Source organism: Microcebus murinus, chromosome 25 (genome assembly GCF_040939455.1).
Source record: "Microcebus murinus isolate Inina chromosome 25, M.murinus_Inina_mat1.0, whole genome shotgun sequence".
In the NCBI taxonomy this organism is placed as follows: Eukaryota; Metazoa; Chordata; class Mammalia; order Primates; family Cheirogaleidae; genus Microcebus; species Microcebus murinus.
Window position 1 is genome coordinate 12706750 of NC_134128.1, and position 15581 is coordinate 12722330.

The 15581-nt window shown below is 39.7% G+C and overlaps 1 protein-coding gene across 1 annotated transcript in view; it reads left to right on the forward strand.

Annotated features, from left to right (window-relative positions):
• RSU1 (Ras suppressor protein 1) overlaps positions 1–1015 on the forward strand; it is a 178910-nt gene extending 177895 nt beyond the window's left edge. The window contains exon 9 of the mRNA XM_012753773.3: positions 282–1015. Coding sequence (XP_012609227.1) covers positions 282–384 — 103 coding nt within the window. The 3' untranslated portion in view covers positions 385–1015. The remainder of the gene's footprint in view (positions 1–281) is intronic.
• Positions 1016–15581: the final 14566 nt, after the last annotated feature.

Consider the following 15581-nt stretch of genomic DNA (forward strand, 5'->3'; position numbering starts at 1 on the left):
CGGAATGGCTGGGCTAAGCGAGCATCCCCGGTTCTCCCAGTGCTGGGAAAGCCCCGGAAACTTGGCCGTGACCGGATGTCGTGGCACGGTACGCGCATGCGCAAGAGAATTTGATAGGCTTAAACACAGCGTATGACCCCAGAGAAACCGGAAGTGATCTTTTGGTGTTCTTTGGCTTGCTGTCTGTTTCTGGAGATGAATCTGTTGTTGAAAGCTCTACCAATAAAAGAATATGTTGTATTAGTAAAACAGATCTCATGGTTTCTTCTCTCTCTTTTCAGCCTCTATGGCAGACACATGCAGGCTAACCCAGAACCTCCAAAGAAGAACAATGACAAATCCAAAAAGATCAGCCGGAAACCGCTGACAGCCAGGAACAAATAAGGAGGTGGCACCAGTTGGACTTCCGGCCTCTCCTGTCGCCAACACTCTCTTCTCCTGCTCTCTCTCTCAGATAAACACAATGGTGTGGCCTTTCTTTTTTCCTTTTCACTCTGTCGTTCTAGTGCTTTCCACCTTACCTTTTAGATTCTTTTTGGTAGGTGGCAGATTGTTACAAGGTCTTAAAACCTTTTCCGTTTGTTTCTTGAAAATTGCCCAAGGCAGGGAACAAAGCTCTTATTCAACTGCAAATTCCACAGTAGGCACAGGTTTTAGTTCCTTGAATAGACATCACAAAGTTGCTTATTATCAAAAGAATAATTAAAATCATGTAACCATTTAAATGTCACAGTTAACACTTTTCACTCTTCATGTTTATTCACATTATTTTGCTTTATTAAAAGCTGCCTTTCACCACCGAGATATTATGTTAATTTAACTTACAAATGATTTTAATAAAATCTTGAATTTGTATCACATATAGCTGCTTGGACTGGAATAAGGGGTGGACATATTTTCCTTTACTTTCTTTCCCCCAAAATGTCTTATCCAGTTTTATTGGTTATAGATGATAAACTCCAAAACTTTTCATGAAAGAAATGCAAAATTAAATCAGAGTTCGTTTCTTCTCACATTAATTTGTCAGTTTTTTTTTTTTTTTCTTTGAAGACTGTTTCTAAATTAGGAAGGAGCAGAAAAACACATCTCTAGAGATTCTGCCAAAGGATTTTGGAAAGTAGCATTCCTTCGCCAAAGAAATGGTGACTTCTGCCAGGGGCTGGTAGACAAGAGCTGTGAAACGATGAGAGGGGGAAAAAAAACGAAGTATGTTTTTTGTCACTGCAGAAAAATCTGCTCCTATCCAAGCATTCTCCTAAGCAACTTTAATGCCAAAGAAGTCGTGCAAACGTGCACACACTACCAGTGTGGAAACTGCTGTTGCAGAGTCATTAAACAACCAATTGTTTAACATCTGTGATAGGCAGCTTTCCTTCTCCTCCCCTGTGATATGTATGGAAATGAAAATAAATCCAAGCCGAGGTTTTGTGCTTACAAAGAGGCCTCCAGTGCTAGGATGCCGCCCAAGAAAAGGTATGTGAAGATGCAGTAGGCTCTCCAGTGGATTGTGAGAGAAAGATCTACACTCACCTCTGCTTCATCTCCTTCCAGCTTCCCGGTTGAGCTCCCAAGACCCCTGGGACAGGGACTGTATAAAAAAGCCAAGATCAAAACAATAAGTGCCAAGTTAATGAGGAAAGGGACTTTGCATTTCATTCGGAGAGGCCACAGAGCAAAAGTCTAAACTTCCTGCTTTCTGGACAATGTCCTGATAGAGGATCAGCTGGGGAAAGAGGCATTCCCAGGTGCCCTGCCCTGTTTGCGGGTAGAGCTGATGTAATCTTTCTAGGTGCAATGTTTCCCTCTGCCTGAATTTTTCTAATTGATTTTCTTAGCTCGTGAAATTATAGGAAGAACAACAATGAATGCCCCTGCTGTTGTTGATTGGAAAGACATTAAAACTAGCAGCAAAGCATTAGTTTTAAAAAAATAACAATATTAAAGGCCCTTGTGAGTATGTTTTTTTCCAAAGTTGAAAACTCGAGATATAACAGAAATATGGGCAGGACGCATAAATTCACGGGTAGGAAATGTGGAGGAGTCAAAGTCTCACCAGTAATCCAAAAAATACAAATCAAAGGAAAAATAAGCTTGTGCATAACGATGAGAAATGTGCAGGTATTTTTTAAGGCAGTATTTAAGTGCAAGAGGAGTAACATGAGATAAACATTCTTATACATCGCTGTAGGGAATATAAATTTCCAAAAAGGTGGTAGCACTTTGACAACATGTGTAGCAAAACCTTAAAATTACACGCTGGGACCTAGAATTTTTATTTCTAGGAATTTATCCTAAGGAAATTATCAGAGATGCACACGAAGAGCTGTGTTTGAGAATTGTCCTGCAACATTCTATGCACAATAAAAACCCAGGGAAAAACCAGATACCCACAATGGGAGAATGATTCAGTGAATTGTGGTGTGTTCACGTGATAGACTTTTATGAAGACATTAAAAATTGTTGAACAATATCTAAGGGCAAAGGGAGACAATTATAACCAGTTAAGTAGAAAAAGCAAGATTTAAAAAACTATACAAGGTGCTCCCCATTGTGTAAAAAGAAAATTGTGTTTGTAATATGTATGCGTATGAAATTAAAATGGAATACAGTTTTAATGCTGATAAATTTTATCTCTGTATGGTGGACTAACGCTTTTCCTAATTTCCTTTTTTTTGTACTGATTCTGTGTACTTTAAATTTTTTATAACAAGCATGTATACTTTTGTTATCAGAAAGTATTAAACGCATATTTTTTAAAAAGGAAATTGGTACATTATGGTATATTATGCAATCCAGAAAATACATATATTTAAATGCAAAGCATACTATAAAATATCAGGGTGGTTGTCTTTTTTTTTTTTTTTCTTTTCTTTTGTTACCAAAATGAGTTTCACGTCTTTTCATACACTGGCTTTGGTTACTTTATATCTGGATTAATCCACAGTGTGAAAGGTGGCCTTTTCATAAAGATAAGGTGACATTTTTAGCACGGTGATGAAATCAGTTGTCACCAGTGATGCTTTCCAAGTCTAGTCAAACAGAGGCATAGTAACTGTTTGATTGAACTGAATAGGAATTGAATATTTATATTAATTGAATTGTATGATGCTATTATTAAGGCAGAGGGAAGGAAAAAATTCTAAGACATTCCTTTAGGGTTTTCTACATTGTAATTTGAGTCCACTTCATCAAGGCAAAGCTTCCCTAAAGGAAAAAAAAAATCTTACAAAAATATTTTTGTAGGTGAGAATTTATTCAACCCTGTAAAAATTCAGACTTTTGCCTGAATTTTTTGTTTCTCTTGTAATGACCCAGTTGTTGCAATAATCACACTTGATTATTTAAAGCCTTCCCCAAACAACCATCAGTTTCTTCTGCGACAGCTGGAACCAGAGGGCCCTGCACCCCAATTCACAGAGGAAGGGTCTGTGTCCAAAGCAAAATCCAAAGTGCCATTGTCAGTGTGACTTGATTTCAAAAGAACCCGTGGATCCCCACGAAAATATTCTTATCTGGGAAGTCATGTTTAAAGGCAGCAGAACCGGCAAGTAAAATGAAAAGTGTTCTACCCCAGACATTCTATGACCTAAAATTAGGGATTAATCACTCATGTGTATATCTCATAAGATCATACCATTTATACTACATATATATGTTATATACCATATATACTATATATGTGTTATATGCCATATATGCCATAGGATCATATCGTATGTACTGTCTAATATACATGTTATAACCATATATACATACTTGCAATTGTGTATGTCCATATATAATTGATCTGCCCATCAATAACAGTTTTGGAAGACCCCTGTTCTCTTTAGAAATGTCATGTTTCTATTAAGACTCTGTGTGTAAATTCTGTGTATAAATATTTTGTGATATTACCTTTCACTTATTTTATACATAATAGAATTTGGTACTTTGCCATCACTGAATTTTCCCCTTAGCCTATTTTCTATTACTAATAATACTAATCACTGATGGAGGGCTGTCCATGTGTCAGGCATTTTATTTGTGTTTTCTTTCATTCTTACTCACTGAGCACCCTCATTTTGCAGGCAGCTTGGCCTCAAGGAGATGAAGGAACTTCCTCAAGAGCCCACAGCTGGCAAGTGGTAGAGGAAGGATGAAAAGAAGGTTCCTTTGACTCCAGACAAATGTCCTTACCTCCTTTCCACACCACGCTTTGCTGCCAGTTGAGACTCCCTTGGCCTGTCCAAGGGGCAGCCATTTCCCTTCCCATCATCTCTTTAGGTTGGAGTTTCTGCTTTTGAGCTCCTGAAATGTTCATTTTATTATTAACACATTTAAGTCAGTGCATGATGACAGCCAGGTTAGCGAAGCATTACCCCATTTCTGTACATGATGGAATCTTCGTTTCTGTAGTCTCTGTTCTCCATGAGATGATGCAGCCCCATCTCTCTGATGATGGGCAAGTGATGCATTAACCAAAGCAGAGAAGCCTTCCTCCTAAGAATAGCTTTGCCTTTTCCCTGTCCAATCCAGAAATACACTTCCAATATGGTCCCATTAAGGAAATAACTTTACTCCAAAGGGGATTCTTTCACATGACCCACCAAAGAGCAGTGCCTCCTAAAATAGGCAGAAAGTGGCTTTTAGTTTCATTTTCAAGCATTTTTGGCCTGGCGTGATCAGACCACCTGGAGACTGTGTTTTTAGTGTTGAATCAGAGACTGAAGAAAGAGCCCATCTCACCCATCCTGGTCTCACACCTGAAAGTGTGCGTACCTAAAACATATTAGACTTTCAAATATTGCTGTGTGTGAGAATGCTGTTTCCACTGGATGTTTCTAATGTCTTGGTGCCATTTTCCCTTAGCATTGATACTCACTTTATAAATGGACAGGCGATCTCTTAAAACAAGATGTTTAGAGGCTTTCTAAAAAGTCAGGCAACACCTAATAAGTTTGCATGCCCAGGAATTGGGAGTGAATTAAGTAATTGGAGTTGGATGAGAATGTGGTCTTATCAGAAAAGATTAGATTTAATTAATTAGAATTACTCATCTCCAGCTACTTAGGGAATTTGCCAGCCCATCATGTGACAATGGAGCAAGCCTGCGGTCACAAAGCTGAGATCAGGAATTGTGCCATCTTCCCAACACCCATCCCTGAAAGAATCCCAGTTTCTACATTTATGGGACCAACTTTATCTGTCTCTGGAGGCACCATCTTCTTGATGTACCTACTGCCAAGCGCACTCTGAAACTGGCATTTAGTGTGTACAGATGTCAACAAAGCTCCCATTCCTGCCCCAGGAGCAAAGCACTTCCACTGACCACCAGCTCAGAGTAAAGAAAGAAGCACAACCCATTCATACCTCCCCCAGAGCACCACCCAAAAGATTCCTGCCACACCAGGTGGACAGTCCCTCTGTTTGTGGGGGCCATCGGATTTGCCATTGTGCAATCAGGATTTTCACAATGAACCACTTTTTAAATGACCGTGCACAGTGCAGCAGTGAGACTGATATTTTCATCAAGGAAGACTCTGCCTAGAGATTAGGTGTTAGATTCTAGATCATCTAACCATGTACCAGCTCCAGTATGAGGTGGAGCTTTGGTGGTGGTGGTGGTTAGGATCAGTCATTGGAAGGGTTTGAGTGAGAGGCAATGAAGATGGCATTTGATCCAAAAATGAATGGTGAGAGAGTAATTGTTGAAAGTGCAGGTGTGTGAATGACACACAGGTGAAGATACTTGGGTCCCTGCCTGCTAGGAAGAAGCTGCAGAGGGTTGGTCACAAGTCATCTGCCTTGGGCACTGTTTGGGGTTGAACAGTGTCTGCCAAAGATTCATGTCACCTGGAACTTCCAAATGTGACCTTATTTGGAAACAGAGTCTTTGCAACTGTAATGAGTTAAAATGAGGTCATACTGGATTAGGGTGAGCCCTAAATCCGATGACTGGTGTCCTTGTAAAAAGGCTGTGTGATGACACAGGGACACACAGGGAAGAAGGCCATGTGACAAAGGATGCAGAGACCGGAAAGAGGTGGATACAAACCAAGGGACACCAAGGATCACCAGCAACACCAGGAGCTGGAAAAGGTAAGGAAGGATTCTTCCCTGGAGCCTGCAGAGGGAACATGGACTTACTGACACCTTGATTTTGGACTTCTAGCCTCCAGAACTGTGAGAGACTGAATCTGCTGGTGTAAGCCACCACATTGGTGGTACTTGGTTATAGCACCTCTTGGAAACAAATACAGACACCTATAATCAGGTCAAAGTAGGTAATGTAACATAATGCACTGCCTGCTGTCACTGTCCCTATAGTCAGAATGAAAAAGCCAGAACAAACAGGGTCTGTCCACAGTTTGCATTCCATTGTCAATAGCCCCCAGATGGTGTGTGACAGATTTCCTCGGGTCCAGCATCTCAGTCTGGACAGTGAATCTCCCCAGGAATGCTTAAGGGACATGTCTTACTCTCCCATTCCTGGCTTGTGCATCTGGCTTCCCAGTTAAGAACCTGAATGATCCTGATTTCACCAGGTAGCTTCTATTGCTACAGAAAAGTCTAAGAATGGAACTCTCTTTTTTTGAGGAAAGAAAAACTTTTTGGTTACCCCATTAAAGAACTCTAATTATAGGTGTTGGGGGACATTATATCATCACATTTATGTTGTGATCCAGAGCTATAAAGAAAGACAAAAAAATCAGTATGCAAAGGTTTTATTCTGAGCTGGCTAAATTATTTTTTTTTCTTCATTGCTTAGGTAAGAGCATACTTTCCACAGTTTTATGAACAGAATGAGAAGCTACCCTTGAAAATTTTTCACAATGAATTTGTAATAATAGGAATGATTCATGAGTTTATCCATCAAAAGAATATTTGTTGAATATATGTGAAATATGTGCTTATATATTCACAGATTATCCCAAGAAGGATATGTAAGCAATGTCACAGAGGTTGTGTCTGGGGCCGAAAACTGAGGACTGACTTTTCACTGTATACACTTTTTAAAAAGTCATCTACATACATGAAATATTTAGAACAAATAAAAATGTAATAAGTTTAATTTGTAGCATATCAATGGTTTCTCTAAATTTTTTTTTTTTTGACACAGAGTCTTGCTCTGTGGCCCCAGGTAGAGTGCTATGGTATCAGCCTAGCTCACAGCAACCTCAAACTCCTGGGCTCAAGTGATCCTCCTGCTTCAATCTCCCGAGTAGCTGGGACTACAGGTGCATGCCACAACCTCAGGCTAATTTTTTAATTTTTGGTAGAGACAGGGTCTCACTCTTGCACCGGCTGGTCTTGAACTCCTGACCTCAAGCAATCCTCCCACCTCAGCCTCCCAGAGTGCCAGGATTACAGGCATGAGCCACTGTGCCCAGCCTTAAAATAATTCTTAAATATTTATTGAGCACTTTTTATGTGCCTACACTGCTAATTATAGAGCATACAGTTTTAAATGAAGTAGACAATCCCTTTCCTCGTGGAACTTAATTGTCTAGTCTAATGGAAGAAATGGTCTATTAAGCAATATGCATACAAATAATTATGAGATTTAAAATATGATAATCCTCTGAAAGAGAAGAATTTGGTATTGTAAGAAAGAATAATAAAGAGACCAAATAAAATCGGAGCATCACGGAAAATCTCGGAACGATGTTGCATTTGAAGGAACGTAGAAGACAAGAAGAGGAAAAGGGTGTCTTGGTACATTTCTCAAGCTGAGAGAGGGTCCGTGTGGCTGGAGCAGAGGTGAGCAGGAACAAGATCATGCAGGATTTTCATTCATTCCACAAACATCCATCACATGCCTCATTCTGTTCCCAGAACTAAAGACACAGCAATGAACAAACGCAGGGTTTTTCCAGAAATCTTATGGAGTTTGGATATTCTTACAAACTAAAAGGAATTCACGGAAGGATTTGAAGCAGAGAATTTTGCTGCGTGAATACCATCGTGAACAATACCAGTGCTTATATTGTACTGGCTTCAGCAAATGCCAGCCATTCTATTCCATGGCAACGGTATATTCATGCCGAAAAAGCCTTCGTAGGAAATCAAGAACTTGGAAGGTGGCATTTAATCTGGTGGTTTGTTTTGGCCACCAACTTTTTAAGGAAGTAATAAACTTCATTTCACCATGAAGAGCAATTAGCACAAATGAAGTTCACCACTGCACCAACATTTAGTAAACCGTCATAAAATCAGAGCTATCCAATGACACCAAAACGAGACAGGGCACCGATCGTCACACCGAATCCACTGATGACATTTCTGTTATAAGGCAACTTCGATTGTGCTATTTTTCCTCTGCAAGGGCACAAACACAGCCCTCTTCGCGGCTCACTGATTTTTTTTCTTTGTGATTTCTGACTGTAAGAGAACAGAGATCACCAACTTTATGAAATAGAGATCATATGTGTGCTGTATAAAAGGGTTCTTTACCACATTTACATTTTTCACATTTTCTCAAGAAATGCTTCCTTGCATATAATTAGCAACTTCTGCCATTATATATGGAGACAAGAGCAGATACATATAAGTTCCCTACTCAGCCAATTTAGTTTAATCAAAGCTTTAGGAAAGAAAAACGCTGTCATCCTCTTACCCACATTCCCACTCCTCTCAAACAAAGATCATAGTCTGAAAAGCTGATGTCTATCAGAGAACCCTGAAGGATGTGCTCGTGCAAGGCTTCCAGGGACCATACTGTCCAACCCCTTTATTTGGCAGATGAGAGAGAACAGAAGCCCAGACACAAGTTGAATGATCCCAGAAATTCAGGAGTCTCCCGGCAAGTCAGTGGCAAAATCGGTACAAGAATCTGGACATCCAGACATAATATCAGGGCTCATCTAAATAAAACACCAAAGAAGGAGAAAGAACAACAAAATGTATGCTAATGTGTTCTGTCCTCGGAATCTTATATATTAACACATATGTGCACCTCTCTCTCCTCATCTGAAAAATGGGACTGCCAGTATCTGTAGCTGTTGACTCTTTTACGAGGAATTGAGTGATTTAAGGGATCAGATATTTGGGGAGCACATGGAGGTACCAAAGGCACAGTGTCAATACATTAAGAACATGGCATGATGGTTATTTTGCCATAGTGCAAAAACGCTCAGCCCCACCTGGGTTTGGAGGCAAAACACCAGGATCAACTCAAGCTGACTCAAAGCCCACATGGCAAAAGTCTTGATATCTGGAATGTGCTAGAATAAGATGTTTATTTGGATAACCTCAGAGACTTACGGGGGAAAGGGTGACATAACCCAGAAAAGCAAAGTAATCTGAGAATGACAGAGAAAAAACTCATGCAAAGATAAGCACCTTCGGTTCAACACACCTTGAAAAAGATCAAATAAAATCAAGGCTGGTGAAATGGAACTGGTGGTTTCATGCACATTTTGAAGACTGCCCAAAACAGAGAACTACATTTGAGTTAAAAGTCCATCTGAACCAACTTAACAGACATATACTGTCTGTCAGCAGGTCTCTTGTAGGCCAGTCTGTTCATTCCAGACTACATTTTCCTCCCAAGCTAACTTAGAGGCAGAAGACAAAGGAAGGGCACTATCTATTGTTTTTTTTTTTTTTAATCTGACCTCTTTGTGTCTTGTTTCACCGAAATTTGAATAATCCCAGCATAACATGGCAGTGCTAAGCTGTAGGTTTGCATATCTTCATTCATTGCCCTTTTTCCTTCTCCCAAGATGAGCTAAAATGCACAGGGACATCCTGTTGTACTTTTTCTTCCTTCCTCTCTCTCCCAGCCCTTGGAACCTTTGGTCTCCTCCAACACAAGGTTACAAGCCTCAGTCAGCTCTCCTAAGTAAGAGAGAGCTTGAATCAATAAAATATAAGCAGTGACCAGAATATATAAGCGTCTAGAAAGATGTTCAGGGAAAGCCCTTGAGTTAGGCCTGTGTGTGTACACCAAAAGCCTAAAACTAGGAGAATACCATGGAGGAGAAAACCAAGGGTAGGAGAAAAATTATTGAGAAAAATCTGCATATCAGTAAAACAATTTGGGTCATTAACAACCAGAACAATGGGATTCACATTTTCATTCAGTATTATTTGCAGCGACAGTAAATAATAACTAAGTCTCCTTCCTCCATACTTCCATTTTAGACGTGCAAAATTTGATTAAAAGTCTTTTTATTTTCCAGCCATTGCAACTGAAATCCTGTTCTTTATGGGTGTTTATTCTCTCCTCTCAAGGAATATATAGCCAAGTATTGGACTTCCACCCTCTTTTCGAAAGAAAAGTTAAAAATGGTAGAAGTCTTTAGAATGATGCTGTCTACCGTGATTTCATGCTTAGATCTGTGTGTGGTGCAAGTAGGTGGAAAATGTCAATACAAGCTCCAGCTAAATTCCAGTCCTGAAAAGGTGCCTGGGGGGGGGGGGTTCTCTGAAGCTTGCAGAATCACAAAAGGGTTCTGCACTCGGTGGAGGGGGGTGTTTATTATGGAAGAGTCTGGTATAGATGTGAATCTATTGCTGTATTTATTTCAAAGGCCGTGTTTCTTGAAACATTTTAATGTCCTCCCTCGGTTGGATTCATCTCTGTCCAAAATAACAAATGGTCCCATACTTTTCTCCCTCTGTGCCCCAGGAGGCTTGCTTCTTTGAAGTAGATGGAAATTGGTGTGGACAACATGAGGGAGAAGAATAAAATCAGCCGTTCAAAGTTGGCAACCACCCCTGGACCCCCTCTAAATTTGCTATTTCCATGTCACAGAGGTTTTTTTTTTTTTTTTTTTTTTTTCATTTTAAAACATTCTGAGATATTTTCATGGTGTTGTGGCTAACCATTTTTAGTCAGTTAAAAAAAAAATGCCTTTATCACCTCCCACCAGGAAACTCATGGAACACACTGTTGGAGACGCTAAAACTTTTTTTATTTTTTTCATTTTCTCCTTAAAAATATTAATGGTAAGCATTAAAAAAGAAAGTAAAAGTATTTAATCTGGTTTTCTCAGACAGCTTAGTTGGAAATTAAAAATTGTTCATATCCCTGGGAATAAAGCATCTGTGAGTAATCACCACGAACGAACCTGATCGTTTTTTATCAAATGCCAGGGCAGATGCCCAAGTCCTCTTTCCCAGCGAGTGGGTGTAGACAGTGTGCCAGTGTGCACTGGTAGAAACGGCTCCGGGGTGGAGGGCTCCGATTTACAAAATCCAAAAGCTCCAGTCCTCAGACAGTCAGATGAGAAAGACAAAGGAAGAGGGAGGTAGCTGGGAGCTGGGGTAAGTGAGGAAGCTGAGAGCAGACAGCTTCTCAGCTTAGGCATCATGAAGAAGCCTGTGATTCAGCTGACAAACAGGAGGAGGAGTCCTTGTTAGACCTCCTCTCGCCTCCATCTCTTTTCCGAAATGAAACCCAGGCAGGGATCTCTCTTCCATGCAGCTTCCTTGCAAGCCTAGGACAGACAAAGCGACGGTGGCCCTAGGTGAGAGACAGACACATCGTCTAGATGGTCTTGCTGTCCCCCCCACCACCACCAAGCAGCTGAGAGCACTCAGTCACCTTTTAGTAGCTCACAAACCCTTCCTGCATCTGGGAGAGCTTATCAGTTGGTAAAAGGTACTATGCTTTGTGTCGCTGGGTGGACTACATAAACCATGGCCAACTTCCAGCCACAGTCTCTCGGAGAAGAAAAGGATGATGACAAGACACTTGCACAAGCTCCTGGCCGTTGGTATTCTCCCCCATGGTGGGAAGAAATGCAAATGAAGACATTAGGGTATATTTTTTTTTTCCTTTTTCTTAAAAAGAGCAAAGACATAAATGAAGTTGGAAGGGAAAAGAGTAACAGAAACAAAACCAGGGGATGACAACAGAATTATTTCTAGAAACAGCTCAGTACATGCAAAATTCCCACAACGGCTTTCACCTCCAAGTGGATCATAAATCCACCCATAGTCAGAGAAAGGGGAATTTGCTACCTTGAACAGAGATCTAGTACACTGAACGCTCAGCCGAGTTCTTAACTTCTCCACTTATTTTCTCTCTCTGGAAAGGCCCTTTTAAAAGCATTAGTAAATAAAGACACCTGAACTAAGTCAAAGCACATCATTGAGCAGTGTTACAGGTTGAATTGTGTCCCTCCAAAATATGCATTTGTTGAAGTCCTGACCACCAGTACCGCATAATATGACCTCATTTGGAAATAGTGTCACTGCAGATGGATTTAGTTAAGATGATTTCATAGTAGACTAGGGTGCGCATTTGATCCAATTTGACTGATGTCCTTATAAAAAGAATGTTATTGACAAAGAAAGACACACAAAGGGAAGATAGGCAAGATAATGTAAAGAGACACAGCCAGAAGATGAATCTACAAGCCAAGGGGAGAGGTTAGATAGATGCTTCTCAGCCCTCAGAAGAAATCAACCCTACCATTGCCTTAATTTCAGATTTGTAGCCTGCAGAACTGTGAGATAATAAAGTCCTATTGTTTAAGCCACTCAGTCTATGACACTTTGTTATGGCAACTCTAACAAACTAATGCAAGTGGTTTCTTTGGAGCATTATAATATCATAGGACATCAGAAATAATGAAAGCTAACATCCATTAAGCAATTTCTACTTGCCAGGACTTATGCTTTGTACATGCATGAAACCTCACAGTTTCAATCGGCAGTTGCATCAGGATGTGATGGCTGGAGCTGTGGCAGCCATTTTTATCCACAAGTAGGGACAAACCTGAAGACTGAAGCTGACAGGAAAAAAAAACTGGATCTCTCATGATGACACTGGGCCACTGAATTAATCGACCTTAGAAACCTATATTTTGAGACTATTTTTAAAAGTGAGATAATAGTATCTTTATTATTTAAACCACATTTCGTTGGACCAAATTTTGTTACTTGCAGTCAAGAGCATACTAACTGATACATTTCCCTCCTCTTAAATGTTTTTTTCTTACCAACTTCCTCTGAAGATAAGAGTAATGTTGCTTTCCTTTTGACATTTGTAGATCCAACCACAGGGACCAGCATGTGAAGTTAAAATTCAATCAGTGCTTGTTGAATAAGCAAATAGGTGAATTTCTCCTCCAACAGATAGCAGTGGTATTTAACAGATAGAGAGATGAAAACTATGACTTGAACTGATTTGCTGAAGACCATGTTGTGATTCAGTGATTCAGTGACATGAAGGGGGTCTCCTGACCACCTCATTTTCACACTATACTGCATTTTGTACCATTGTGTATAATTATAAGATTCTCTCCATAATTCTCTCGCCAATACCCTCTCCTTATTCTCCTCCCCAATACTTTAAACTTGTACATGATGTGCATATTTCCTATTTGTATATTGTTTAGAATTTTTATTCTCCTTGTAAATACTTTATTTGTATAAGCAAGGGGCTAGAAGCCAGGGACCACATCTGTGCTGTTATCTGTGTGCCGAACCTGATATGGCTCGAGTTTAATTTGGCAATAAATAAATCTTCTGGATGATGATGCTATCTGAAAACATAAAATGAACTCTGCAGAGAAATAATCTTTTCTTCTCAGCCTATATCCTATATCATCTTCAGGAGGGAAGGGCTAAATGAGAAACTAATAGGATTGGAAACATTTTATACCTGTGGTCTGAACCACATGGATTTTTTTTTCTTAAGTTTGTGAGTTCAAGTCCTTTGTACTTTATACACGTTGTAGAGAAGAGAGTCACAAGTCATCCACAAAATTACTTGCACCGTTTTGAGGTTCTATCTCTGGAATTTGGGACTGGTAAATGTGGAATGATTATCTTAAAGCTCTAGTCTTTATCTCCAATTGCTTAGTGGTCATTTCTTTTGACTTGTCTCATTGGGACTTCAAATTCAACATGTCTAGGGAAAAACTCGTGGCCACCTGTTAACAAAAATTGGCTTCCTTTCTTGACTTTCCAAATCCTGTCACTTCTACCCCCATCTTTGTGGCCACCTAGGATCAAAAACTTTGTTATCTTTTATTCCTTGTCTTTCATTTTCCATATCAAGCCAAGTTCTGTCCATGTTCCCTATAAAATATGTCTAATCTATTGCCACTCCTTTCTGTTTCCATTACTGGTTCAGTCCCTTAGCTGCCAAGAATACTGTTATATCTTCCCAATTTGTTTCTTTGAATACACTCTTTCCTCCAGGAAATCCATCCCATGGTGCAGGCAAGCCAATCACCCTTAAACATCATCTCATCAGGACATTTCCCTATGCAAACTTCACAGTGATCTCCTATTTCCTTTTATATCTAAGTACATTTGGATTTCCAAGCTTATCCTAATTTGCCTATGTAACCATATTTTCTACTATTCACCAATATATATACATAAGTTCCCTCAGTCTGGCTTATTTACTGCCTGTCCCTCCAAAATGGATAGCTTATTTCACCTTGTCACCCTCTACCTGAATTGCTCTCCTTTTCCTCTTGACCTATTCAAGATCAGCCCGGTCTAATACAATGTTCTCACCTGGAAACAGCCCAGAGGAGCTGCAGAACATTCTGTAAAGCACAGGACGGTCTCTGGCAACAATGAATTAATTATCTAGCCCGAAATGTCAGTAGGGTTGAGATTAAGAAAACTTAGCCTGTTCGAATGGATACAAGAAACAAGAGTTAAGAGACTTCAGTGCCAATCCAAGCTCTGACGAGTGGCTTCCCCTGAGCTCTCTGGGCTGATGCATCTTCATGTGTCATATAAAGCAAGTGGAGCATAATGCCATGAACACTCTTAAACACTTTCATCTCTTCTGATTCCCTTTCGTTATTTGGCATGCTTGTTAATTTCTACTATACACTTTTAACCTTCAGATGCTGTGTCTTGGATATCCGCAGATGTTCCTTGTATGTGGGTTTCTCTGCTAAGTTAGATCCTGACCTTCACCTTGAAGGTGAGTACCGTGTCTCCTGCCAGCATTTTCCCAAAGCACCTGGCCTACCGAGCAAAACAAACGCCTAAGTAGTACTTGTGGATTGACTGTGTGATCTGATTCGCAAACAAATATTCCCAAGCTGTGGGGAACATAAGAATATGCCTATGTATGTTCAGAAAACCAAGACACTCTGTTTTGTTTGGTGGAGCCAAATATTTTAAGTTGTAAAATGTTGTTTTGCCTAACAGGAAAAAGGAACATCTTACTCTTTCAGTCTAACCCATTTGGGATGGTGCATAGAGCCAAATTCCAGAGACAAGGATATTTCCCCAGGGACTTACATACTTTCTTAGGATTATAAAATGAATCCATAGTCACTAGGGAAATATTTTATTTTATGTTATTTTTTAACCCTAGAGAAGGGTAGGGAAAAAGTTTAAATATAAAAATATGTACAGCACAAAAGTACAAATAAATCTTCGTCCTACCTTCTAGAAATAACCACCATTCACATTTTGATCTATACATTGAGTTTTTTAAAATGAATATACATACCTGAATATATTGTAAAAAGTAAAGAATTTACAACTGTCTTCTAAATTCAAACACTTTGCTTTTATTTACAACACACGAATTCTCCCTGGAAACATCTAAGAGTACTAAGGTGACCAAGAAAAGATTATCCTTCCTCCTTTATTCATCTCATCAATATTTT